This window comes from Pantherophis guttatus, chromosome 14, assembly GCF_059756535.1.
Source record: "Pantherophis guttatus breed Tessera chromosome 14, ASM5975653v1, whole genome shotgun sequence".
Classification (NCBI taxonomy): domain Eukaryota; kingdom Metazoa; phylum Chordata; class Lepidosauria; order Squamata; family Colubridae; genus Pantherophis; species Pantherophis guttatus.
Window position 1 is genome coordinate 22178508 of NC_142076.1, and position 27858 is coordinate 22206365.

The following is a 27858-nucleotide window of genomic DNA, read 5'->3' on the forward strand; positions in this document are numbered from 1 at the left end:
TATTTTCTTAATTACTTCCCCTTCTGAAGGGATTTTTTCTGCTTTCCATCTTTGTGCAAATACTATCATCGCTGCAGTTATTACATGTATAATCAAATATATATTTTCTTTACTAATTTTCTCTCGCATTCCTGTCCCTTTAACTTTGCTGAGGAACTAACCGAGACCCTGAGGGGACCTCCCTCCCTCCTTAAGGCAGGCTTCCTAGCCACACTCGGGACTCCCGGCAAGGCACTGAGGCCCTGCTCTCCCCATTTCTCAGCCTCACTTGACATAAAGCAATTTTATTTCAAGTGGCTTAAATGCCAGGCTGGATTAGATCAATTACCACCTCCCCTGAGTGGGCAGGAAGAATCGGGAGAGACGTTCAGGAGATGCTGCTACCTGAAGCTTCTCTTTCTGGAGAACAGAGGCTAAATCAGGGGTGTCGAATTCTGCCAACTTTAGGACTTGTGGACTTCATCACCCCAAATTTCCCAGTGGTAGCCTTTGGGGGAGAAAATGGCCTTGACTTCTTCTTGTCTTTTCTTTCATGGTCTTTACCCAGAAATCCACCCCGTCCATTTTTGCATTAACCTGCATATCGGTTTAAAGGAGGACGTCTACAGACAAACCCGCAAAGTTTCTTTGGATCTGGGAAGATTTGGCGAGTGGAAAAGAGGGCAAGCCACCCTCCACTGGGGTCACTTTCACAAGTGGCCTCTGAGATCCAAGAGAAAAACTCAGTTTGATTCAGAGGATTTAAATAAAGATTTATGAGTTCTGCAAGTTGTCCTTTAAAAAAAGAAAGAAAGAAACCCCAAATCCAAATATTTTGGCCTTTGCAGGAAAGGAATTCCAAACCTCAGACTGTTGGCTTGCTCTTTTCAGCACTGTTTCCAAAAAGACAGAAGAGGGAGGGAGGCCTGGGGGAATTCAGAATAACTTCTTGCTCTTTGCAGCATGTTGAGACAATAACTTTGGTCGACCAACAGAGAGATCAAAAGCCATTCTGGTTGCCATTGTTTACTCTTCCAACTTCCAGGGTGCTGGTAATGTTTAATCAAGCAGGGAGGCCACAGAGATCCCTTTGGCCAAGCCGTTACTCATCCCGAGGAATAGACTTTTATGGAGATTCTTTCTGGCAGGGGTCGCTTGGTGGCGGGTGGGACAAAGAGGAGGGGGAGGCTGAAGCTGGATGGTGTGCCAGAACAAAGGGTTCCTTGGTTCAAGCAGCCCATCAATTAGAGAAGAGGTCAAGGAAATGTTGGAAAAGTCAACTGCCTGTGAATGAAGGGGAGGAGAGATGGAGAAGGACCTGCTGAGGGATGAACTTCAAAGGATAACAGCATTGGAAGGGACCTTGGAGGTCATCCAGTCCAACCCTCAGCTCGAGCAAGACAGTCTATACCATTTCAGACAAGTGGCTGTCCAGTCTCTTCTTAAAAGCCTCCAATGATGGGGCACCCACAACTTCTGAAGGCCCAGAAGTAACCCAGAATGATTGTTACTTCACTTAGCAGAAACTTCCCTTAATTTTCTTGAGGCTCCATAGCATAAATAAATAAGCAGCCCTGGAAAATCATATCTGTTTTAGAAAGCATGGACTCAGCCACACACACAAAAAGAATACCTTCCATTTCTATTTCATATTGCATTTCAATAACCCATGGTTAATATTTGTAAGCATGTCATGGATCCTCAATGAAAGGGAGGCCTGATCTCCACACAGGAAGGAGGGAGGGAGGGAGGGAGGGAGGGAGGGAGGGAAGGAAGGAAGGAAGGAAGGAAGGAAGGAAGGAAGGAAGGAAGGAAGGAGGTAAAGGGAAGGAGGGAGGATATTCAGTCCTAAGGTGATCTCAAGGACCTGGTGAAGAACAGGCTGTATTCAACCTCCATCAGAATTTCTATAAAGAGCAAAGAAGCTGGTATGATGTTTGAGATCCATTTGCAATTAATCTGAACTGATAAGGCTAAACTGATCTGGTTGGGATCTGTGTTAGATAGCCCCCTCAGCTCTTGGTCCCCCTTCCTGGAGTGGCACCTTCTTTCACCCAAATCATCAAGGACCCAGGGAGCAATCTTGCAATCCAAAGCAGCAGATGGCATTCCCACAGAAGCTTGTGCCACTCCTGGGACCAGGTTACTGATAGAGCTGTCACCGCCGCTGAGCCACCTCGTCCTTGGTTGATCGCTCCAATCAATCACAATTGGATCAAAGCGTAAAGAATGAGATTCACAGGCGAGCGATTGCATCTCAAAACTCTGCCTTCCCAGGTAGAATTCTCCATTTCCGCAACCTCCCTCTTTCCTCCCATTTGCTGAATTACATTAAACCAGATTACATTACATTTCATTAATTCAATTTAGGCCCTGCCCAACTCTGAACTAATTCTAAGTGATGTCCTATGGAACCAGACAGAATAGAAAATACAATGCAATCATTTTGAAAGGAAAAAGAAAAGAAATGGAAGAACAGTTTCTTCCTTTGGAGAAATCAGCAACTGGGCTGGAAGGAAAGAATTGGCTTTCTGGCATTTGGGGTCTCCAAAGACTTAGCTTGCTCAAGGGCTTGAGGGCAAAGATCTCAGGTTGAAATGCACCCACTCCCCAAAGAAAAGCAGGGGGGGGGATCAAGCTGATGAGTTTGATACCCTTTTCCATCTTTGAGCTTGTGCAAAAGTCTTGTGCTAACCAGGCATTCAGTTGTGGGAGGCTGCACAGAAGCTATTCTGGATCAACCACAAAGCTCACGAGGGCTCCCAGCCAGTGACTAATTATGGGATTGTTAACCTTACATGAAGTTCAGTTAAAAGGAATTCTGAGGTTTGAGAAACGTCCCACTTGCCTTTCAGAGAATGTGGGACTCCTATATGCACCAGTTCCCCCCCTCTTATTTCAGCCCCACATTAACCTTCTGAGGTAGGGTGAGAGAAGAGATGGGCCAGGATCACCCACTCAGCTTCTGGAGATCAGGGTGGACTTCAACCAGGTCCCCACTTTAACTTTTTCCCTTCTTGCAAAGACACATCGCCTTCTTGTGTCTTCTCTCCCCCAACTGGCTTTGCCTTCACTGAGGTCTTCAGAAGACCCGAACTGGTTGGTTGCTCAAGGCAGTGATATCCTCTCATTCATTCAAGGATCTCTGATGGGTGGGCTCATCCTTGCATCTCCTCCAGCAAAGACAAACAAGTTGGAAGCAGAGGGGAAGATTTCACATCAAGTGAATTCCAACTCTCTCCCCAAACTGCAGACAAAGGGAAGGGCAGCTTTGTCCAGCCACAATGACCCAGCTGTGCTTCAGGGATGACTCATCCCCTTCTAGCCAACTGGCCTTCATGAGATGCCAGCATCTGGAACATGGTGTCCTCACCGTTAAGACATGCTCTTGGATACCACAGCATCCCCAGCCTTAGTGTGAACAGTTTGGATTTCTCTTCCCCTGAATTTCTTTTTTAAATGAAGAACTTCTCCGACCCAGGAAAAGCAAATTATTTATTTTCATCCAGGAGAAGTTATGAAAGATTATTCTGGAAGAGTTGCTGGTCTTCACACAACCATGAGGAAGAGAAGAGGATCCTTCTCTTAAGCAAGACTAAGAATAGGTATGAGATCAGACAATGGCCTCTCCTGAGTTTGACCAGCTAAGCCAACCTACCTCCTTACCTGTTCATGATACTCAATGCCCATGCTCAGCGTATTGATGAGGATGGCGATCATGATCCCACGGTTGAAATACTTGCTCTCCACGATCCGTTTCAGCTTGCTGCCAAAGGCCTTCCAGAGCTTGGTTATCTTGTTCCTCTCCTTGGCTGGTTTCCTTTTCTTCTTTTTCTTGTTCCTCTGCTGCTGGATCTGGTCCCGTAAGTCCCCATGTTTTACATCCTGGGTGAACTCATAGATCCCATTGTTGTCTTCTCCTGACTCATAGCTGTCTGCCTCACTGAACTCAAACTCAGGATCCTCCAGGATGCTGGCACAGAATGGGCAGTTTTGCAGCTCACAGCTCAAGGTGTTGGCTTGGGGCCCTGGCAGAGGACACGGCACGTTCAAGCCAGACAGAATGCTGGAGGTCCGGCAGAGGCCTGCAATGGAAGGAGAATGTTAGACACTTGAGGACTTGGGTAGGTCCAACAGAAACGAAAGTGCAAACCAAACAGAAAGCAAAGATGTCTACAAGCACAGCAACCAATTTAATAAGGAGCAACCCTATGAAGTGCCTTTAAACATCTCCTTTGGGGGGGGTTGGTCTTCTGGCGTCTACTCAGTGCCAAGGCCATGAGTACTGGAAGAAAGACAATGTCATATTGTTCAGATGACTGTGGAGGTTAGTGGCTTTCAAATGTTTGGAGTATGTAGTAGAAACTCCAGATTCAGAGGTGATCTGGGGTGGTGAGATTGAGCTTGGACAAGACCTTCCGCTGCACCAGCAGAGATCTTCTACTGAGCTTTTATCCCTAATCTTTTTTGATCTCTGCTTTGGATCTAAGTCTAAATTAGGTCATTGAAGCCATTTTTCTTACCACGTTCTCCCACTAGATGATGGAGCTTCCCATAGCAATCTGCATTCAGATGGGCTGGGCTGCTGACCACGGGCACGGGAGAGGCTGCCTCACTGCCCTCATTTTTCTTCCCCTTGGACAAGGGAGGGACACTGGCTTTGTTTGCTGGAGAAGGCAAGATGGTGGGGTAGTTCATGCTGCCACGATTGGCAGTTTTGCTACCTGCAGCAATGCTGGAAGACTTGCATTTCACTGAGGTCCCTTCCACGTGGCAGTCGGCATGGTAGATACTGCGGATGGACTCTGTATCTGCAGCTCCACCACTTGGGCAGCTGGGTGAAGATGGAGGAAGCATCAGTTGGCTTCCAGGCTTTATGACGTCCAACTCCAGGTCACAAATCCCTGGGTTGGCCCTTGGCCCTTGGGGGCTCCCGTTGCTGATGTGGTAGTGGTGGTGGTGGTGGTGGTGGTGGTGGATCAAGTGATGGATGGACGTGATGCGCCGCTTGCCACTCTGGTGGCCCTGAACATCGTCTCCGCCGCTGTTGGGGTTGACTTTTTTCCGCCGCTTGCTCTGCCAGTTGTTGTAGAGGCGCAGGGCCCTCCGTTTGACTTTCCTGAAAATGTGGCAGATGTATTTGAGGAGCTCTTCGTAGCAGCTTCCCGGCTCGGAGAAGCTGGCGATTGTGCTGTCATTGGAGAGGTAGCGGGCTCGCTGCTCTTGCATCAGCTGGTTCTCCCGCTGTTTGGTTTCAGAAAACTGTGTTGCTATCACAACCAGGCACAAGTTAATCATGAAGAAAGAACCAACCTGGGAGAGCCAAAAGAAGACAGAGAGCACTTGAAGATGGAGGCTACCGGCCGTGCTCGCCCCACACCCATCAAAGGACAAGTGGCTGCGATAGAACACCATGCAGTGCTTGGCTAAAGTTGACCTTGGTCAACTCTTCATGACTGGGTGTGTTGGACTGACCTAACAGGAATGGGCAATCAAGGAAGTAGAGTGACCCAAAGAAAGTGTCTATGGAGATTCCCAGTCATCCAGGTCATGGTTGTCCCAAAGGTGCTTTCTTAAACAGCTATGCTGGCTGGGGAATTCTGGGAGTTGAAGTCCACAAGTCTTAAAGTTCCCAAGGTTGAACATCTCTGATTTAGATTGAGAAGACCCAGGAATGTTAAAAGCTGATAGTCAGCCGAAAAGGACCATCAAGAGGGGTACTTGTAAAATAGGAGTGGGGATTCAATCAGGTGGTCATTGGTTTTTTTGCCCCTCCTCAGAGATCCCTGAGTTAGTTCAAGAGCCTAATCCAGAATCTGATTTTTGCATGCACTTCAGACTGCCTATCCTTTTTACTGCAACACAACTCATCCACTTTAAATAGTCTGAAATCAGCCCCCCATACACACACAACTGGTTCCTATTCCTACCTCTAATATATCCCAGAAGTCACATAAATGTGCCCCCCCTCACATTCCCAAAACGTCACTCTAGATCACCAGATGAAGATCTTTGCATCTTGGTGGTCCTCCTCAGAACCATTGCTCCATTTGGGGACTGTGGTGCCCACCCCAGGAGACAGGCCTCCAAGGAGGGTCCGGCCAAGGCAGAACGAGGGCTAAACTGGCCACCCAGTGAAAATAGGGCCTTTTCTGGACAAAAGCGCTGGGATATTTGAAGTCGGAGATACTGCCAAGAAAATCCCTTCTGCTTCTCTCTTGTGCTACTCCTCTGATGTGAACGAACTTCCCTCTTAGCTTCTTAATGTAAACCACCATGACGGAAAGCTTAATGCAGACATAAAGGCTGTGTGTGTTTGTGTGTGTTTGTGTGTGTGTGTTATTGCTAGTGGAAGTTGTTAATGGCCCACTTGGCAGATTTCTCATGGGCTGGAACCTTGGATGTGCTTCAAACAAGCTGCTACCACTCTCAGTGTTGAGAGTAGATTTTCAGGAATTACAACATTTATCCATTGAAGACTGTATTGTGCATGACTTGGTTATGGGAAACCTGGTTTTTGGAATTTGGGGATAGTCTAGCCATGAGGACATTTAGACTCAGGAGAGGTTTGCAGCTTTCCGCAAACACAGCAGATGTTATGAGGAGATCATTGACCTGGACAGATTAAAAAAGAATGGGGGCTGTACAGCTGTTCAAAGATCGTACAGTCTTTGCCACCATCTTGAATCTTGGATGCCCCAACCCTGCAGATGCCCCAAAGATCCTTTGCCTGGCCCCTCATCCTGCTGAGACCCCCTTTGTTAAGAACCACAGGGTTAACCTGAGGTGACAGCCCCCTGTCCCTCCCCATACTTACTATTATAAGTAGTATAAAATATATAAAATTGTAAAAAGAGTGTGCGTCCATAACATAATACATGATGTCAACCCATCCTTCCAGGGTTATAACCTGTAGGGGAAGCAGAGATGAGAGAAACGCATTAAGAGCATCATCAGGGACCAGTTAAGAAGCAGAAAACCCTTCCAGTCTTTTCTGGATTCTCCTCCTTTCTGTTCTTCCAACCGCTCTCTCTCTCTCTCCCCCCTCCCCGCCCCCACCCTTCAACCTTTATTCAGCTCACACAGAGTCCTTGTGAGCAACCAGGGCTGGAGAACTCAGATAGCAGCAACTCTCACCACTCTCAAGTGAAGGAAAGCAGAGCTTTGCTGAAGATGGATGGGTGGATCATTTCCTCCCCCGTTGTTTTGATGGGCATTTGAGCTGGCAGAAGAGGCTGAAGGGGAAACCAAGGGAGGGCCAGGATTGCTCTGCTTTGTCACTTTCAGAACCTTCCACTGGATTCAACTTGCTTCCCATGCCTGGATATAATCAGGCAGTCTGTGGACTGCACGAATTGCCCACTTCATCCCCTACCCAGTGGTTCCTCTCCGTCAGAATGAAGCCCCATCCATCCCTAAACCCAATAAGCTGAGAATTTAACTTTTTTCAAAAATAAAAGGGAGAAAGTGGGATGCCCATTAAGTCTTCACCTCCTGCCTTCCATAAAATTTATCTGCTCCAGCAAACGATTTGTTCTCCTGCAAAACTCCAAGCTCTGCAATTTAATCAGATGCCCCGTTCACTGCTGTTCCAAGACAGGAGGAACCCAAGCAGATTATCCAAACTGACACCAACTCAAGAAAGAAAAATATAAAGATTAACATCAAAGTCTGTTGGTGGTTAGTTATTCTTGCATGTGCGTGCACACCCACGCACACATACACACAGAGGGGCATGGCTGGTTGGTTAAGATTTGCTGGAGCCTGAAGGAAGAGTCTTTCTCTGTGGGGCCGTCATTGCAATAATGAGAGTTCTTATCTTTCCCCAACTTTGCCCCATGTTTCCTTCCAGGGCACTTTTTTCTTCATTTTGATGGAAGTCAAAACTTGGAAGCAAAGAACTAAGAAGAACAATGATATGGTGAGACCTTCAGGTCAGTCTTTGGAGGAGCTGAGCCAGGATCAACCATTGGGATGTGGGGAGGGATATATTTCCATTTTAAATGCTTTCCTTGGGTCAATCAACCTACAGGAAGCAAGGAGGCCAAGCTACAAGGAAGGAGTGCTAGCTTTCTACATGCAAGGCTTGGAGTGTTGAAGCAGAAGCTTTCTAGCAATTCACAAAGTCTCCGGATGGTCATAATTTATCCGCCCTCCCTTTTCTAAGGGGAGAATTTGCCTTCCACCGAGGCCTATCCTGGGCTTCAGATCTGATCTCCGTTGCGGAGCCCATAAATGGCCTTAAATACACCGTGAAGGCTTTCTTTTTCACTGGCTCAGCAGCGTGCGTGAAAGTTGCATAATTGTCCTTGCTGCTGTCACCGTTAAATGTCTGAACAAGGGGAAGGATGTTTTAATTATACGGCAAAGCCACGGCATACTACTTGAGCTTCCCATCGTCTTTCCGCTCTGGAAGAAAAGAACCGAAGACTTAATTAACACCATAAGAAGCGAGTTGGGCTGGAACCCGCAAGTGGACATGCCTGAAAGTTGTGGTGAAACGGTCAAGATGGGGCGACAATGGCACATGGATAAGGCACATAAAAGAAGGCGAAGCATCAGATCCAACATTGTGAGCACCATCTTGACTTTCTCAATCCAGCCTTGCAGACACCCAGAAGCAAAGGGGAAAGTCACTCCTTGACACAATCCTTGTGCTGATGCACATTCTAGTTGCACAGTGTGTCCACCACCACTCTATGGTCCAAACTGCAAGAAGGAGGGAGAGAGTGTCAGGTGGCCTTTCCTAGAGACGCCTTTGGGGCAGGACGTTGGAGCTCTCAGTCAACCTTGGAAGATCCTGAGAACTTCAGATGGATTAAGCTTGGGTCATAGCACTCGGTTGACCTCAGAATGCTTTGGTCAAGTGGTCACTTCTTGACCCGGTATGGAGATGGAGCAGAGACTACAGGATCGTCAAACAGGCACATAAGTGAGTTGTAAGCCACGTACCAGGCAGCCAGGCATTTTCCTGGCCCAGGGTGGAACTGAACAGCCTCAAATAGCAATAGCAATAGCCCTTAGACTTATATACCGCTTCACAGTGCTTTACTGCCCTCTCTAAGCAGTTTACAGAGTCAGCCTCTTGCCCCCAACAATCTGAGTCCTCATTTTATCCATCTCAGAAGGATGGAAGGCTGAGTCAACCTTGAGCCTGGTGAGATTTGAACTGCCAAATTGCAGGCAGCCGGCAGTCAGCAGAAGTAGCCTGCAGGTCAGTATTCTAACCAATGCATCACCACAGCTCATCTCCTAAAGAGACTCTTCTCCAGATACCACAGAATCAACTAACTGAAGGAACTCAACATCCCACGGTGAACCCCAGTTTCAGACTGCTGTAAAAGAGAATTTGGACAACTCCTGAGGGGAAATTCAGCTGGTGGCTCACTGGAAGGATTCCTCCGGGTTCATAGATGGTCCATCTGAATGCTGATGGTGGGCAGGAGACCCACAGAGAAGAAGGTGTCCCTTGTTTTCTCCTTGTGGGCTTCCCCAGAAGTATCTGGTTAGCCATGATTGGAAACAAGATGCTGGTTTATGTCATTACTGATTCATGGCCTGATCCGTGGGACCTCTCCTGATAACCCACTAACACGTCTCTTATCAACCCCCGAAGAGCAGAGCCCTGCATGCTTTCTTGGAAGTCACCCCCCATGACTCCGAATCCCCTCAGAGAGGGGAGCTTATCTGAAATAAGGTCTCCAGGCACGTCTAATAACGTGAGTTTCGAAACAAGGGTGGCGTGGGAGTGAAGTGCACAAGAGAGAAGAGGTTGAACAATGTCTCAATCTCCATCACATCAAAGTCCTTCTGGCTTGCTGCAAAAGGAAAAGATGGAACCCGGCCAGTTGCCTGTCTCCTGTCTTGGCACCTCAATTTGGGAGCAGCTGGGCAGCCCTGAAGCCTCCTCCTCCTCCTCTGCAGAGCTGTGCTGGGAATCCAGAGCTGGGAGGCATCTTGTAAGGGAAACCGAGGCACCGCCGGCATGCCTTGGTCCCACGCCAGGGCTTCCCTTCTGTCACCATCCCTCGTCTTCCTAGGATGGGTTTCTCGTCACTCTGCTGGAACAGCTGCAGAAGCAGGTGGCTGCCTCTCTCCAGGCGCTCCGAAGAAGAACGAGCTGACGGACCCCCAGGATATTGGAGAGGGAGAAGTCTTCCTTGTGGGAAGAGAGCCTCAGAACAGAATTCAGGGAAAGCAAATAAGTGGGAAAAAGGCTCTGGGGTTCTCTTCTCCCCCCTCCCCATTCATGCGTGGAGCTATGCCACCTTTCAGGAAGAAAAAAATACAGAGAGAGAATCGGGCATACAGGATCTGTTTCCTGGCCTGCAGAAATTTCTCTTCCTCCATGGTGGACTTGGTGGCGCTCATGGAGAGGCGATCTAGATCTTGTTTCAGTTCCCCTGGAATGTAATTTATGGGCTCTGTTCACACCAGGTGCTTTGCAGCTCAGGTCAAGGTGGAGGAGTTGCGATTCTACAAAACGCTTAGCTTTGTTGCAATTATTCTGGTTTGGTCTTTCTTTGTAGGGCTTAGTGGGCTGTTGGTTAGTTTGAGGTGAGTGCGAATCATACTGAGGAAAGGCAGCATTTGGGCTGGCCAGAGGGCTCCAAGCAGTGCAGTGCTGGGACCTCTTAAAATGATACCTGGGTTTGTGTGGTCCTCTCATGAATAAAACAGAGGCTTCCCTCGCTTATAGGGAGACCCCGATTTTTCCCTTTTGCACTGAGGAAGCCAGTTGGAATCCTTGGAAAGTGGCAACTTTCTCCCGCAGGAGGTGCCAAAATAACTCCCAGTCTGGCCCAAATGTCCAGGAAGGAAAACTGTCTCCTCTGGGAGACATGAAAGAATTCCCATTGGAAGAATTAATCTCTTTTATCTCTTCAAGGCTTATTATTTTAATCTCTAAAATATATTTAATTTTCTGGTTCTAGATCAGGACACAATTTTTCAAAAGGCAAATCTCTGACTTCCTTCCTTCCTTCCTTCCTTCCTTCCTTCCTTCCTTCCTTCCTTCCTTCCTCCTTTCCTTGAATTTTCTCCAAATAAACCACCATCCCAACGTTGGAACGGTGCTGCTGACAAACTGACCCCTCCATCTCTTGGCTTGTCAAAAAGTCCCAAAGAAAGAAAGAGGGATGGGTGGTTCTAAGGATGCGAGGAATTTCCTTTAAAAAAGTTTGTGGAGAAACTCTTCCTTTGCTTGATGAAAACTGGTGGAGCAGTGAACTCTCCTGTTTCTCTGTCCACAGAAGTCTGAGTAATGATTTGCCCAGAAACTTCACTGCCCAAAAAAACATGGATCAACTGCAATTGTAGTAATGGAAAATAAATTGTGCTTCATTACATATTCATGAGGCTTGATTTATCATGCTAATTAGCCTCAGCATTTGCTGTGCTGTGGCGGGCAGGAAAATGGAATTCATGGTTTTGTGGTGTGTGAGCGCATCAATCCAGCAAGCCAGCCCTGCAGATTGGATGGCAGAAAACAAGAAGCCAAGATTTGGAAAGGTTTCCTTAAGCAAGCCCAGCATCAACCAAGAACTGGACAAATAGACATTGGTGGGACATTGAGAACCAGGCCCTATCCCAAAAACCGAGAAGCAATTTTTCCTGTCTCGAACTAAGCCTTCATTGGTCCCAAGGGGGCTGCATTTGAGAGCCACAAAGATTTGCAGGCATGATGCCTCCTGGAATAAAACAAACCCTTGGTGAATTGTGTAGAATTCTAAAACAGAATTTGCTTGAAATACACAGGAGGGAGAACCACGGGATCGCAGGCAGAACATTGCGTTCCAAAGAGCTATTTTGTTGGAAGGCATCTCCCTTGATGGCTCAATCAAGCCCTGCTAGAGAGGCTTCCTTGGCCTTCTCTTGGCCATCTGCAAGGTGGAATTCCTTCCCTGCTGATAGAACCAATCTGTTGGTGAAATTTCAAGGCAACCTCGCTGAGAAAAACATGTGTGCAGAATGTCCGAGAGAAGACAGCCTCCATTCATCTTCCCTCCCTTTCCTGAAGCTGTTGGGGGGGGGAGAGGAGCAGATGAGAGAAAACAAAATCCTGAATAATATTAAAGCTGCTGTCAGCAGCAACTGGAGTTCACGGCAGGATTTTGATAACTTCTTTCGACAGAAGGAAGCTGAACTCCCTGCCTTGAGGGCTCACGATTTGCACAGCCTAAGAAAGAAAGGATGAGCAGGACCAATGAAGCTACCAACCTTTGCTTCCTCCATGGAGTCCAAAGATCTGGCTTCTCCTACCAGATGTGCAGAGTTTGATCCGTGCTGCGCCAGCTGTGGGACTCAGCCTGGCCCAGGTTAGCTGTGCCACAAGAGTCAGGGTCAAGAGGACGAGGAAGAGCAGAGGGCTGGGAGAACCCACCAAATGGTAACAACCCAGAATAGACTCCCAATGGAATCAGGAAGCTGTTTCTAGCCCTACCTGGCCAGGTGTTCTGCAACTGCCACCCACGGGGAAAGGGAGAGGTATCTATCTCTGCCCAGGTTTAGGGCTCATTGCAAAAAGAATCCTGGCAACTTAATCAAAACACTGACCATCCTTGTAAAGTCCAACTAATGGAACCATCCAGGTGTGTTCTGAAGATGCCCCTGAGAGGTGTGCAGAGCATAAACTCTCTGGCTGCTTTGCGGTGCCCTCCCCCCTCCCCCCCCATTGGAAGGGGAAAGGTGAAGCTTATTCCTGCGAGGCAAGAATCCTGCCGTGTTAAGATTCAGCGATTGCAGTTCCAACTGGGAGAACTCCAGAGTGCAACGCCAGCAGCCTGGGTGATGCGCTGAACGCTTCATTTGCCTCTTTATTTACTCCTGCCAACAATTGACATTGTAATATAATGAGGTGGGCAATGCACCTTGCGGAGGGGGTCAGCAATAAGCTGTGTCCCAGCCAGTTCCTGCCTCCGTAGCTTCTTGGAGGGACCTGAAATATTTCACTGTTAATTTAGGTCCCGTCTTCCCTCTTTCACGCCAGAAGATAATTGCTTCTCATCATTTGTACCAGGAGTTGCTTTTAGAATGAATCACGGGCGAGAGCCCATTATACCATAAACGCACAATAAGGGTGTATGATTTGGAGGAGGGCAGAAGAGATGATGAGGGCCTGCAGAACAACCCTGCGATTCCCTCCCCACCTCCTTTCGGTTCAAGGTGAGCAGCAGCTTTTCGAAGGCTGCAGTTCAATCGTTGGGTGGTTGCCTTCCTGCCCTTCCTGAGCCTGTCAGGGTCTGCTCTGGGGGTGGCCCTCATGGGTTCCTTGGTGCTCTTTGAGCTTGGCTACTTTCTTGCAGGCATTCGTTCCAGCACTGATGATGTTCCCTTGATGGGTCATGAAAGGTCCACAAGAAAACAACCAAGCTCAGAGAGCACCAGGGACCCCACAGTCCTCCTCCTCCTCCTCCTCGCACTGATGACGTTCCCTAGCTGGGTCATGAAATCTCTGCAAGAAAACATTTCTCATCATATTATTTTAGTTACTTGTGCACTGCTGCAACTTGCACCGGGCTCTTGTTAGTTTGCCACAATAAAACAAGAACTAAAGTTATTTTGCTTTGCTGGCCCTCCCAGGGCAGAGGAAGCGTCTTGCTCAGCAGCATCAACCATCCTTGAGGAGAATTCCCCATCCTGGCAGCTGGTCATCGCAAACCCTCTGTCGCAACCCACGGAAGAAGACTCCTTACCTGAAAAATAGCTATCCAAGCATAGCCAATATTATCAAAATTAATAGCTCCATTGTGCGGGTTTAAGTCCCCCGTCCTGCAAACATTATAATACTGGTTCCAGTTTATGCAGGCGTTGTGGCTGCTCAAGTCCAGCGAGTCCAATTGTGGATTGTAAGCGTCCATGGTTAATGTACAGTCCACCTTGTACTCCTTCCGGTTTGGGATGCTGGAGCACTTCTGCATGCCGTTATCCCGGAGGGAGGAACAGATGAATGGGTTCTCCTCCCCCTCTTCTGGCCGGTAGTACTTATGCAGGAAAGTCAGGTTGTGTGTCCTTGAGAAGGAGAAGGAAGGAAGGACGGATGGGGGAAAAAATAAAGCAAGAGATGGTTAAGATGCAGATACTGTATTTTTCGGAATATAAGACACACCTACCTTTTTTGGTGAGGAAAACAAGAAAAAGAAATCTGCCTCCCAGCAGTTTTGCCTCGTTGCAGCAAACAGCAAACAGCCTGCTTTACTTTCATTTTTGTTTTCAGCATAGCTTGATTAGCACAAGAAAAAAAAAATCTGCTCCAGCAATTTACCTCCTTGAGTTAATTTTCTAAAGGAGCCAAACCTAATTCCTGCAACCGTTCTTGCAGATAGCAAAGACCTGCAAATATTAGACCGATTGATCAAATAGTAGATTTTGTGGCAAAAGAAAGCAAAGATAGTCCCAACAGTGATAACAGGCACCTTGGGGGCAATCTGGAGCACCGCTTGAACATCGTGGGCATTGACAGAATCTCCACAGGTCAATTGCAAAAGGCAGCTTGAGTTGGAACGGCTGACATCCTGTGACGATAGCTTTAATCCCCTTGAACAACGTCTGTCTATCCCAGATCCCTGGAAGGGCTCGATGGGGGGACCAAAATGCAAATCCAATCTAAAGTTCCGGCCAACTACGCAACCAAGCATAAAAATGGGAAACAGGAAGGGCCGATTGCCAAAAGATTGGGGATTTGTTTAATAAGCTTCTCTTTCTTTTGGGTTGAAATGCTCACTTAACTCCGAGTAAGAAGATAGCTCACAGTGGGACACACTTGGAATATATATATATACATACACACACATATACACCCGTGACTTTGCTCTTTTTCCAGACTGCTCACTACAACTATATGCACTGAGGGCTCTTTGGCAGCCCAATTCTCTGTGTTGCTTAAGCTGCAAAGCTTTTAAAAGAAAACAAGAAAATCAGTTTTCGGCTTGGCTGAATTCACAGAAGCCGGCCTCTTTAATCTTGGAGAAAGAGGAGACAAGGTAGAGGAGGTTCTTGTGGGGTTCTTAATTTTCTTGCAGATATTTCATGACCCAGCTAGGGAGCCTCATCAGTGCTAGAAGCTAGAATCCTTCTCCCTTCTAGCACTGATGACGTTATCTAGTTGGCTCGTGAAACATCTGCAAGAAAACAGCCAAGCCCAGAGAGCACCAAGGACCCCACAGTCCTCCTCCTCCTCTTCTCTGCAAACCCCACCCTCTTCTAGCACTGATGGAATTAGCTAGATGGATCATGAAATGTCCGCAAGAAAATGACGATGCTCAGAGAGCACCAAGGATTCCATAGTTCGACTCTGAGCTACAAATATTCTCTTCCGGAAGCTTCTTGTCATTACATGAAAGGCCAGGAGGAAATGATTGGACAGCTGCAATAGGAAAGGCTAATTCACAAGGCAGTGATTAGCCTATGGAATTCACAGCCACAAGAAAGGACAGCCCAGGTGTGAGAGGCTGCCCAAGTGATGGATTCAAGAGTTTGGCCAACCCAATCTCCATGAGAGCTGGACCTTTCCTTCTGGCATCTTCATGGTCACGTCCAACTCTCTTGGACATCCTTGAACGCCCCCCCCCCAGTAAGTTCTTCCTTTCGGAGCTGTGTATTTTTTTTTAATAAAATCTCTCCCTTGGCACATCTCTCAAGGAAAGGACCCTCTTTTGGGTTGCAAAAAAGAGCAGGGAAAGGGAAATTAACCGGTGCTGAAGGCTTATCTCAAATCTTTTTTTAATTGCGCTGAGATTGGGCTGGCTGCTTGGTAGAGATAGTGGCAGGTTTTAATTGCTAAGGAGTGGGTGACTTGTTTTCTAACCTTTCCTTTGCTTTGATCAGGCCTGGCTTTTAGACTTCAGAAATATGCAGTTTTTTGGCCACCGCTTGCTCAGCCCTGTGGGGAGGGGGGCCCTTTTCCTTAGATGTTTTTGTAGACTCCTCCCAGAATAAGGGTATTGCCAATGGTCCTCCTGTTTTGTGGTGCAATATTGGAAAACAATTCTCCATTCCTGGGGGCCCCCTCACAAGTCTCCCCACAAGTCCCTTCCAACCTTATTATTCTGTTTTATCTCGGGCTATGGGGGCAAAAACCTACATTAGGGAATTCTTGCAGTGCTGAAGGGTTGCAATCAGATCAGAGTAAACCAGGGTAAAATCAACAGAAATAGCTCCAAATCCAGAACGCCTTAGGATCCTGGTTTCCAGGTCTGGCTCAAGCAATTGGAAGGGTTTGTACTCCCATTTCCAGCCAGTTGATGCTCGTAATAACAGAATAACAGAAGCTGGAAAGGACCTTGGAGGTCATTTAGCCCAACTCCCGCTCAGGCAGGAGACTGGGGATGAAATCCAGCAGGTTCTGACAGGTTCTGGAGAACTGGCAGCAGAAATTTTGAGTAGTTTGGAGAACCGGAAAATACCACCTCTGACTGGCCCCCGAGTGGGGTGGGAGTGGAGATTTTGCAGTATCCTTCCCCTGCCACGCCCACCAAGCCATGCCCACAGAACCGGTAGTAAAAAAAATTGGATTTCACCACTGCAGGAGATCCTACACCATTTCCGACCAATGGCTACCCAATCTCTTCTGAAAAACTTTCAACGGAGCACCCACAACTTCTAGATGCAATAAATAATAAATAATAACATGGATGGCAAAGTTGGATAGATTGCCTACTTCCATCGATTTTACCTCCCTCTTTTTGGGTGGGGCCGTGTGTGCGTGCATAGATGTGTGTATATATATCGCTGTGCATTGCCTTCCACATTGTTCCTTCTTTCCCATCCTATTAGTGGTTTAGCTAACTCGAGATGGGTGGCCTGTAAATTTAATAAATAAATAAAATGGCGAGAGGGATAAAATGACAGAAGCCCCACCATTTGGCTGCCTCAACTGATTCCTGGAACCCTCAACAGCATTGATCCCAGATTCAAGGGCAGGAACTCTGGTTCTTATCCGGTTGGCCACTTGAATAGTCTTTTGTCCTAACAGTGAGAACAACCAACCAGTGGAAGAGAAGTTGCCTTCAGCAGTTGTGGGGGCTCCATCACTGGAGGCTTTTAAGAAGAGACTGGACAGCCACCTGTCTGAAATGGTATAGGGCAGGCAGGGGGGCTGGACTAGAAGACCTCCAGGGTCCCTTCCAGCTCTATTCCGATGGATTGAAGCGGATCTGCATCACTCTCAGGACTAATCAGCGGTGCTGGAAAATGTCATTCGCACTAAGGTCAACAGACAAGGGAATCAGACCCCAAATGGCTCTTATCAGCAAACCAAGCCCACCGTCTCCTTTTCTGGGGGCGTCTGTGATGCTGACACTCTCGGAGAAGAGCAAGATAAGGCAGATGCTGCAGCCAGCAGAGGTTTTCGAGGTCTCCCTCGCCCCTTCCCCCCGCCCCCATCCCCATGGCAAGGTGAATTGTGTTCGAAGCCGCCTTGACTTATTTTAAAACCTCAGGCAGAAAATCCCCGGAGCTTGCTCTCTCCTCCTCCTCCTCCTCCTCCTCCTTTATCAGCAAAAAGCCAAGACTATATTAAAGTAACTATCTGCAGTTGCTTGGTGACGGGCAGAATCGGCTGCCTGCGTCTAGCAACTGTAGGGCTGGCGCGAGAAGAGGGAGGGAAAGGCTCAACTTTGGAAAACTTACCTTTGAACGTGGGAATCCAGGAAACACCTGTTCCTCAGCAGCCCGGCCCAGAGCTGGACACCCACGATGCCAAAGATGAAAAAGACAAAGAAACACAAGAGGAGAACGTTGCCTAACATAGGCAGAGTGTCTAGGAGCAGGGTGACAAGAATGCGCATACCTGTGGAGAGAGCAGAAAGGAGGGGTCAGGGTCGCTTTGGCCAAATTGGGAGACAGATACAGCCAGATGATGATGCTTCGTCCAGGCAGATCATCTGTAAAGGGCCTTCAGGGAGAGGTCAGGGGGTCTCTGTTCATTCTGGGGGCTGGCTGGGGTCTTGGTTAGAGAATACAGACTAGGGATGGAGCACTAAGCTCTTTCAAGTCCAGTTAGTGGCTCCATGTCCAGATTGTTCTTCTGGCGAGACATGGAAGAGGGTTGTGTCTTCTTCTGGTTTTTAATCTTCTTTTCTGATTTTTAACCATCTTCTGGTTTTTAATCTCTTCACTATAGCTTCCAACTGTGGACATTTTTGATGGACCCCCCCCATCCAAGGAACCCAACTTGGCTTTCTAGATCACTTAAGGTCAGCCAGTTTTCTTGATCCACTTGCTGGACTCATTGTCAACATCTGGTGACTTCACAGACCCTCCCCCTGCAGTTTCCTCTACTGATGTGCCATTGACATCTGGGCCTAGCCCGTGGCTTTTGAATTTCCAGATGGCTTCCCCATCAAATACATAAAACATAGATGGCCAGCCCATAGCATGGATTCAATAACCCATGGATACGTCTTTAAATTAGTTCTATGCCTGACATCTCTGCTTACGGGTCCATTGTATGAGATAGGGAATGCAACAAAACACATTAACCCAGTGTTTCTTAACCTTGAGAGCATGAAGAAGTGTGGACTTCAACTCTCAGAATTCCCCAGCCAACTGGCTGGGCAATTCCGGGAGTTGAAGTCCACACATCTTCAACCTTCTGCATTAAGTTGTTATCAAAAAGAAAAGGTATTAAAACTTAAACCGGTGGCCATCAGAAGTGGAAGAGCTCAATCCTGAGATCAAATGACCTCAACTGGCACCTGAACTGAAATAATTATTAATCAATACTGTCAGCTTCCTAGCAGATAATGGGCTGAGGAGAGCCATTGGACTCTCTTGGGTTGGGTTATTAGCCGACTGGTTCAGAGGCATCTTCCACCCTGCCTTTTGTTGCGGGGGTGGGTCGGTGGGTGGGCAAACTGTAGGCCAGCTTCAGCCAGCATAAGACCTGTAAGAGGGGTGGGAAGAAGGCAGGGTACCTGCTGCCACAGGCAGAATCCAATTTATATGAAAAAAAGCTTCAGGAAACTCAGCAAACGTTAAGGCTTTGCTGTGAATTGGGGGATCAGAAAGGATTACGCGGATAACCGATGCTATCTAAGATTCATTATATCCCCACAGTCCGACTGCTGTCGATCTGCTCCATGGCTGGCTGATCCTTGCCGAGGAGCTAAGTCTCACATCAAAGGGGATCTGGAAATGACTTCTTCCTTGAAAGGAACCTGCTGGGCTGGGTTGAACCCTGGATCTTCCTAACCAACTTAGCCCTAAGCTGCATCCTTGGAGACATCTGGAAGGAAGGGGCTGCTCTGATTTGGAATACTAAGCTGAGCTTCAGGCTTCTGCTAAATAATGAAGCACACTAAGAATTTGCATAAACATAAGGCTGATAACACTGATGCTAATGTGAATATTAGTACTAATGTTCTCTTAGATGATTAGAATAAGTTTTGCTCTCCTTTTTGCTAACTTGGAGAAAAACAAAACAAAGCAAATTATCTGGGCCTTGCAAAGAAACGCCCTGAATAAACTCAATTTAAGATAGCGAGGAGGTTGGACAGTTGCATACAGTACCTCCAACTCCAGGGCCCATTCTGTAAACCCACATTTTATTCCAGTAATCCAAATTCTCCCACCTTCCTTGGACATAATTGTGTCCCAATAGGGGCAGGAGCACAATAAAAGGACCTCTGAAGCCATCTGGTTAAAGTTTGGCATCTTCCATCATGGCACCCATAGATGGGACTCCCTGAATGATCTCAGAGTGGGAGAAAGAGACGGAACAAAGGATACGCAGTCACAGGAAGCAATTTTTAGGTTAGAAGATGGAACAATGCCGTTCAGAGGCATTTCGGTTTTATAGCTTCAATAATCAATATCTGAAAATGTACTGAGATGCAGAAGTTTCTCAAGGTTCCTCAGAAGCTGCTCCATGGTCTCCCTGGGGCTCAGATGTTGCATCCTCCTCAAGGTGACCTTCTAGATCTTCTAGAAGAAGATCTTCGTGATCTTCTAGATTGGGGAAGGAGGTATTTGGGATCCATCTTCAATGAGGTGGCTTGTTCCTGATATCTAAATTGCTCCAGCCCAAAATTTGCCCTGCCTCGTGGGTCACCAGATGAGGACCAATGGACTAAAGAGAGGTGCCTTTCCCAAAAGATGTTCACCCGCGAAGTGAGATGTTAGAAACCTGTTCCTGCCTTTGGGTGGCAACTGTGGGGAGCATGGAAAGTCCTCATGACCACAATTGGAACCACTGCGAAGCAAGGCAGCTGCTAACGGAGTCCTGCTCGATTTTATAACCTTTTCTATTAAGTGGATCAGTGTGGTTGTTAAGTGAGTCACACAGTCGTTAAGCAAATCCAGCAACTCCAATTGATTTTGCTTGTTGGAACCCAGCTGGGAAGGTAACCAATGGCAATCAGATGACCCCCAGAATGCTGCAACTGTTGTAAACCCCTGCCTGTGGCCAAGGGCCTGAATTCAGATCACCTTCCCTCACCATGGTTGTAACATCTGCAAGCAAACAAACCAGCTCAGAAGCCCCAAGGAGTCCAGGGGGCAGAAATTCTCCCACAATCTCTCAAGGCCAGGACTCCTCTCTCTGTCTCTCCCTCCCTCCCGCTTCTCAGCTTCTCATCAGTAAACCAGTTCCAGCAAATGGAACTTTGCAAGAAATGCCAGACTCTCCAAGCGGCCTTCCTCAACTGGCATTAGAACTGGTCAGAAGGGAAACTGCTCGGACTGGCACGTCTCCCTTCACTAAGGCTGCCGGGAGAGATGGCCATCCCAAGAACCGGATTCCGCTGAAAAGCTTTTCAGACAATGCGAGAGAACATGGACGCTGCTTTCTTGGCAAGTGCCTAGCCTGTTTTTCTTCTGTTGCATCAGCTCTCAGCGAAATAGGATTTCTGATGAAAAGCAATCAAGGAGCTGCTGTATTAGCATATCAGCTAAGAATCACTCAAAGCCAAGTGGGCACAACCAGGAAATGAATTTGACTGGTTGGCTTAGCTTCCAAATTGGATTGGAGAGAAAAACAGCTGGAAAGGGCTTAACGCTCACTTGAACCTCTCCAAGCAGGCAAACTCAGGGCTGGTTTGGCCTGGCAGCTGAAGGGCTGCCGGACGTGTCTTTGCAGAACCAGAAATTCAGTCGACAATCAGGAGGGGGGGACAGAAGTGGGGGGGGTCCTTTGGAAAGATCCCAAATGACAAAATGCATTCCTCGGGCAACCAAACGGAGGACTGAAGAACCATTTGAGCAGAGCCCAGTGGATTCCAGATAATGCAGAACCAGAGATCTGGAGATCTAGAAAACTAGAGACCCCCTTCCAATATCTAAGGGGCTGCCGGAAAGAAGAGGGAGTCAAGCTATTCTCTAAAGCCCCTGAAGGCAAGAAAAAGAAACAATGAATGGAAATGAATCGACAGAAGCAACCGAGATCTCAGGAGAACTTTCCTGACAGTGAGAAGGAGGTTATTAAGAACAGATTGGACAGCCACTTGTCTGAAATAGTACAGGATCCCCTGCTCGAACAGGGGTTGGACTTGAAGACCCCCAAGGTCCCTTCCAACTCTATTATTCTGGGGCTCTCCTGCATATTCAGGGAAGGGCCAGGAGAACCATGATCATTGGGGAGTGGGAGGACTAAAAGTCTTCTCCCTCAGCTGCTTCTCCCCATTGCTCAGGAACCAACTTCTAGCAATGGCAAAATTGGGTTTTTTTTCCTGGCTTTTTCTGCCGAGCTGTCTCCCCCAGTAACCTCTTTGATGTCCTGCAGTCCATCAGGGGCTAGGTGTGGCCATCATCCATTCCTGCTGTCCAGCAGGGTGGATTTTGATGCCGGGATCCAGCAGTCATTGACTTGGCAGGCTGATCAATTTCATCTTTGGGGCGGGGGCTGCTTAGCTTAATCTGGGAAGGCCTGGGGTTTGCACTTCCTGGGGGTTGGGAGATGTCAAGGACGCCAGCTGCTGAGCAGCCCAGCCGGGGAGAGTTGGAATGGATGGCCCCTCCAGGCCACGTGGGCTGCATTCATCTTGTCTTTTTGACATTAATAGTTTTATTAGCTTTTCCAGAGTAATCCACGAAGACAGAAACAAACATGAAGAGGGCCAAGAAAATTACAGTTCTCAAAGTCAACAAATGAGAAAAAGAATGAAGACCGGGGAGGAAGGGAGGAAGGAAGGGAGGGAGGGAGGGAGGGAGTGGAGATGGCCGAGGATTCTGGAGTTTGTAGTCCCAAACACCTAGAAGGTACCAGGGGGAAGAGCACTGGCTAGATAAGAGGACCCAGAGTGGCTGATGTGAATCTGCTCCTTCATCTTCTTCATGGAGGGCTCTTATGTCGCCTTGAGTTTTTCTTTGGGGGTGGGGTGGGGTTATGAATAAAATGAAAGCATTCAAATCAGTATATTCTTTTTCCTGGACCGTGAGCTAACCCCCACGTTGGAGCTAAGACAGGCCTGGATTTTGGAGGCTCACCTGGTCAGGATTTCACAGGACTTTTGCAAAACGAAGCTCTGGCAGTCAGACCACCGGTACCCAAGAAATGGGCTGCAGGACCCAATTCCCCCCATGCATCCACCCCACAAGGAAGCCCCCCCACCACAAAGGGCCAAAAAGCTCCGACTTACTTGGCACTCTGTTAATGGCTCGTAAGGGCCTGAGAACCCGCACTGTCCGGATGGCTGAAAGGCTGACATTATGTCCATCCAGAGAATATTCCATCATGCTGGGAGAGAGAGAAAGAAAGGAGGAAGGAAAGACGAGAGGTGAGGAAGGGGGAAAAACACAGGCTGAGGCAGTCGGACCTTAACCAGGTTTCTTATATCGGCAATATTTTTTGTCAACCTTTGGGAGTGTAAAAACAGGTTACTACGTTGGACAGATCATGCTTCCTTTCAGGGAAAAAAAAAACTTAGAAGGAAGCTGGAATCATCCCTGCCATCTCTATCCACAGCACATCCATCAAATCTGGGTGGGCCTTCAGCACCGTCAATCAAGCAAGGAGTGCTTGTCATACCATTGTGGTGTTACTTAATTGATAATGGAATGTCTGCAAGAAAACAACCCAGTTCAGAGAACATCAAGGACTACACAGTCCTCCTCCTCCTCTCCAGAAACCCCCCTCCTTTCTAGCACTGATGATGTTACCTAGCTGGGTCATGAAAGGTCTGCAATGAAACAACCCAGGCCAGAGAGCACCAGGGAGCCCACAAGAAGCGTTTAGTCTACTGACCCAGCAATGACAATGAAGAAGTCGAGGCGGTTCCAGGTGTCTCCTAGATAACATTTGTGGCCAAAGATCCCCAGGGCGATCATCTTGATGACCATCTCCACAGCAAAGAAGGCGAAGATGAAGTGATCAAATGCCTGGATTTAAAACAAGAATGCCACACAATGGAGAGAAGGAGGACCGTGCGTTCCACCCGAGGCTGAGCTGGTCCAGACCTTGTGCTTTGACTTCGCCCTAAACCTCAGCCTCCGTTTCACCCCTGAGGGTCTTAGACCTTGAAGGACACTTCCCAGGGCACACCCTACCTGCAGACTTCTCAAGACTCAGGAGAAATTGCCATTAGTAGCTGGAGACCAACCCTTAAGCTTGAAGAGGCTGAGGTCCAAGCCCACATGAAAAAAAGCGATGTGTCTCTCTTACCTCCAAGATTGTGCACCTTTCCGTTTGGCACCTGATATCCTGACATGGCTGGAACATCCCGAGAGTGACGCAGTTCAAGAGGATAACCAGCATGCTGACATGCTCGAACCAGGTGGGAAAGCAGAGTTAAGGAGAACCTGAGATGCTGCTGCTGCTGCTTCTGGGAGACACAGTCTGCCTCCCAGGTCTTAGAAACCCCCGTGGCAACCAAGAGCCTGGAATTCGAATGATTATTAGGAAAGCCGCTGTGTCTCTTTTAATATCTACAGCTAACTTACAGAGATAAGTAGAAAAACATCCATAAAAACATCTTGAAAAGCATCCTAGAGATAAAACTGAGACGGTGGCCTGCTTCCTTTCCTTTCCTGCCCAGACGTCGAGGGTAGAAGAACAGACATACCATTTATATTGATGAATAACGTCTGCAGTCCAAGAATTGAGCAATAAAATAAAGGGGTAGAAAAGGATAAGGAGAGACACAGAAAAGGAGGTCAGAGGTTTATACAATTTAACATATTTTTTCCCTCTCTAGGTTGGCTTCAGTTTAGAAAATATACACTCAGCAAAAAGAAAAAAGAAAAAACCAGAAGCAGGAGCATTAAACAAATCAAAATAACCAAAAGAGGAAGCATGAAGGTTCTCCAGAACCTGTCAGAACCTGCTGGATTTCACCCCTGGAGAGAACCAACCAAGAACGAAGGAGGAATTTCCTGACAGTGAGAACCATTCATCAGTTGAACAACTTGCCACCAGAAGTTGTAGGTGCTCCATCACTAGAGGTTTTCAAGAAGAGATTGGACAACCGTTTGTCTGAAATGGTATAGGATCTCCTGCTTGAGGAGGGGGTTGGACTAGAAGACCTCCAAGGTCCCATCCAACTCTGTTATTGTGTATCTAAGACAACTTGAGGCGGAGGCAGCCTCTGAAAGGGTTGAGATGCACCTGCAGGAAGGAAGGTTGAGAATGCAGTTGGAGGGAAGGCTTTCCAAAGGGAGAGGGGGGGGATTGGAGGCAGGTGCCCCCACTTCAATTCCCAGATGGAGGAAGGGGAAAGGTTTGCCCTGGAAGTGGAAGCACTTTTGTAAACACTCCACTTTCTCATTATTCAAATCACCCGACTACAAAAAAATGGGCTATTTGCTAAGTGCTGGAAACTGCAGGGAAGAAAATGAGGAAAAATGACTTAAAGCGGAATTCCCATCAGGCAAACTGCATTTAATTATGCAACCGTGCTGGTTAAGGAAACCCCCCCTCCTTTTTTTTTTTAAAAAAAAGGAGAAATTGGATGAATTAAAAGTCATTTTAGTAGGGACACACACACACACACACCAGCAAAACTGAAATAAAAATGAAAACCAGTTCCCGGAGAGCGTTTGGATAAAAGCTGCAATGTTTTGAGTAGGGTTTCTGGGGAAAATGTTTTTTTCAAGGGAAGAAATTTTGCAAAAACATAGCCTTTTGCCCTTTCAAAGCCGACTTTTTTGAGAAGCTTCTTTGTCTTTCACTTAAATCCCAATCTTCTCCACATCAGGGGAGCCATAATAAGAATAAAAAGCACCAGCAAAACTGAGACATGAAAAGAAGCAAGCAAGGCTGAGCATAAAGAGATCTTATTTTTCAACTCTAAATCTGCTCAGGTAAAGAAATATGGTTTAACTTGATGTCAAAATGAAAGCAACACCAGCCTCTGCGGTAGCTGTGTGTTTTTTCTGGAGGACACGGCATACATGGGGGATGGGGGGGAGCCTCTTGTTTCTGCCACAAAAGACACCCCCCCCCCATCCTCCCAAGAAAGAACCTGGTTTGAAGATTTGAAACAGATCCACAGGTTCCCTTTGCTCACCCTGGATCAAGAGAAGCCCTGGAGGCTTCAATAAGATGTTTTTTCAAGAGGCAACTGCCCTTTATTTTTCTTTGAAGACTTTCGTTTCTCCTCCAAGAAGCTTCTTCAGTTCTGACTGAATGGTGGGAATTCCATTAGAACTGAAGAAGCTTCTTGGACAAGAAGCAAAATGTCTTCAAGCAAAACCCAAGGAAGTCCAGTTGTGTCTTGAAAAAAGACCTTTGGGTCAACCATGACCTGGATGACTGAGAATCTCCACAGACGTGGAGGAGGCTAGCAGCATCATGAACAAGGGATTGCCTAAAAAATGTTCACAGGTCATGAGAGCTTCCCATCTCCTCTGCTGCAGAGGGAGCTCCTCATTCTCATTCTCTCACCAGAGGAAGCATTGATGGGGATCAATGGTGTCCCAAAGCTTCAAACTTCTTCTTCTTTTGGGATGGGACACCTGACCCGTTGAGAAAATAATGTGGAGTGAAGCTTCATGCTTGACCTCCTTTTGGACTGAGATGTGCTACAAAGCGAGGTCTATTTTGCAAGAATTTGAGGAATCCCTAGAATTTGGTGCCTCTCGGAAAGAGCCAAGAGCATGTTATGGGATAGATGTGTTGACATAAATACCTCAAGAGTTGATAGGCTGTGCATGGTTAACTCCTTTGCACCTTGACTCACTTTCCAACTGAATGTGCAACAAATGTGCAAAAAATATTTGCAATGTGCAACATTTTTGCAAAATGCAAAAAATAGACTCTTCCCTCCCAGCTGCAGAACTCAATCTTAAGCAAAGCAAAGGGGTTGGAGACAGAAGTTCACAGAACTGGGCAAAAAAAAAAAAATTCCCCTCAAGAATAGATTTGGCTTACAAAGTGGGGCTCACAGCCTGGCCAGCTATGTATGGTTTGGCTAGGCTTAGGGCAAACCTAGTTACTTATGGCTTAGCCAATAAAACGTGATGAAACCGATCATTGCTTAGCAGGAAGCATGAATCCAATCCCTTTTGGAAAATAACTGCTGTGGGTATCATTGTTTCCCAGCTAAAGTATTTCTAATCTGGCAAGAGGAAATATTTTACATTGTAAATAAACGATAAATCTATACTTTTGCTTACTTACTTGTGATAGAAATAAAGAGAAAGTGAGTTGCGATTGGAGAGGCTGGGAAGGGGAGCTTTTTTCTATCCAGAAAGGCCAATCTATCTGATTTATAATCACATTATTCCTGCCTGCTAGAGGAAGAGTAAAAGGGAGGAAGGATGCCAGCCCAGAAATCCTGCACTCTGCAAGGGTTTATATACTGGAGGTAGCAGATAAACCTGCCGGAGAATTTGTGTCACATTTCCAACTGCATAAACAAGCCATCTTTTGTTCTCCAATAGACTCGGCGGGATTTACTGCTGTGCACACCCATCCGACACACCGGCCTCTCTCACAGCGCCACTTATGACTGGCGTGCCACCAAGAGGTCACTCTGGAGTAATTAAATGGGGGGGGTGAGGGCAGAAAGGTGGCTTGTCGAGAGTTATGCTTTCTGTCTTGGTTTAGCTTGGCCCTGCAAGAACTGGAGAAGCAGAGAAGCTGCCGATGGAGATGCCCTTTGCTCTGTGTTATCCCTGATGGGAGCCAGGATGGGATGGGAGTGGGAGAGAGGGAAGGAAGGAAGGAAGGGGAGGCTGTACATGCAGCCAGGTTCTTCCAAATGTATGGGAGCACATTGGAAATGAGACTGCCACTTTATGAACCTTTGAAATACCTTTCAATTCTGGTCTCGGGCTGCTGTTTCCTCAGCAGCTCCTGGGCCTTCGGGGCACCTGGCTGGGGCCTCTGAAGCTGGCTGGCCAGCCTGTTGGGAGCAAGCCAAAATATGACCCCCCCCCCTTGTCCCTGCTCTTGTCCCCAGCAGAAAAGCACGCGGGATGGTGGCTGAGCCCTTCTCAGTTTTGTTTGAGGCTGTGGCCTTTAGTGCTTGGTCTTTTTTCTTTTCTCTTATTGCTCTTTCCTTTTTGTGAGCAATTTGTCTGGAGAGTTGAGCAGCCTCTCCATGCAATACTATAAAATAAATAATACATAAACACTCCTCTGCACCTCCTTTCTTAAACACCATCTGAGCAGGAGCTTATTGCTTATCGCCTGTATTACAAGAATCTCCCCATACAGTTTGTCTTCCCCTGGGAACAAGCAGATAAGGCTTCATAGATCTTGGGAGAGGTTAAGCTCTAGGCTTCTTGTGGCTGTGTAAGGACTCCAAGCTAGGCCCTCACTTGACTCCTCCCTCCAGCCTGGCGGGCTGGCAGTTTCTCGACATCCCCTGCATTGCTTCCCCCATCCCCGGCCCCCTCTTTGCTGCCCAAGGAACCCGCTTATTGCTATTTGAGGCGAGAAACATGACTCAGCACCTGTCGGAAGAAAAGGATCAGATACCACTGGAATGCAAGAAAGCTTGC

The 27858-nt window shown here is 47.4% G+C and overlaps 1 protein-coding gene across 3 annotated transcripts in view; it reads right to left on the reverse strand.

The window, feature by feature from the left end:
* CACNA1H (calcium voltage-gated channel subunit alpha1 H) overlaps window positions 1-27858 on the reverse strand; it is a 132712-nt gene that overhangs the window by 38722 nt on the left and 66132 nt on the right. For all 3 annotated transcript variants that reach the window (XM_087878497.1, XM_060684033.2, XM_060684032.2), the window contains exons 3-10: window positions 23576-23687; window positions 23159-23292; window positions 22554-22651; window positions 17608-17767; window positions 13674-13989; window positions 6797-6889; window positions 4503-5292; window positions 3646-4064 (exon numbers count right to left, since the gene is read on the reverse strand). In XM_087878497.1, coding sequence (XP_087734623.1) covers window positions 3646-4064; window positions 4503-5292; window positions 6797-6889; window positions 13674-13989; window positions 17608-17767; window positions 22554-22651; window positions 23159-23292; window positions 23576-23687 — 2122 coding nt within the window. The remainder of the gene's footprint in view (window positions 1-3645; window positions 4065-4502; window positions 5293-6796; window positions 6890-13673; window positions 13990-17607; window positions 17768-22553; window positions 22652-23158; window positions 23293-23575; window positions 23688-27858) is intronic.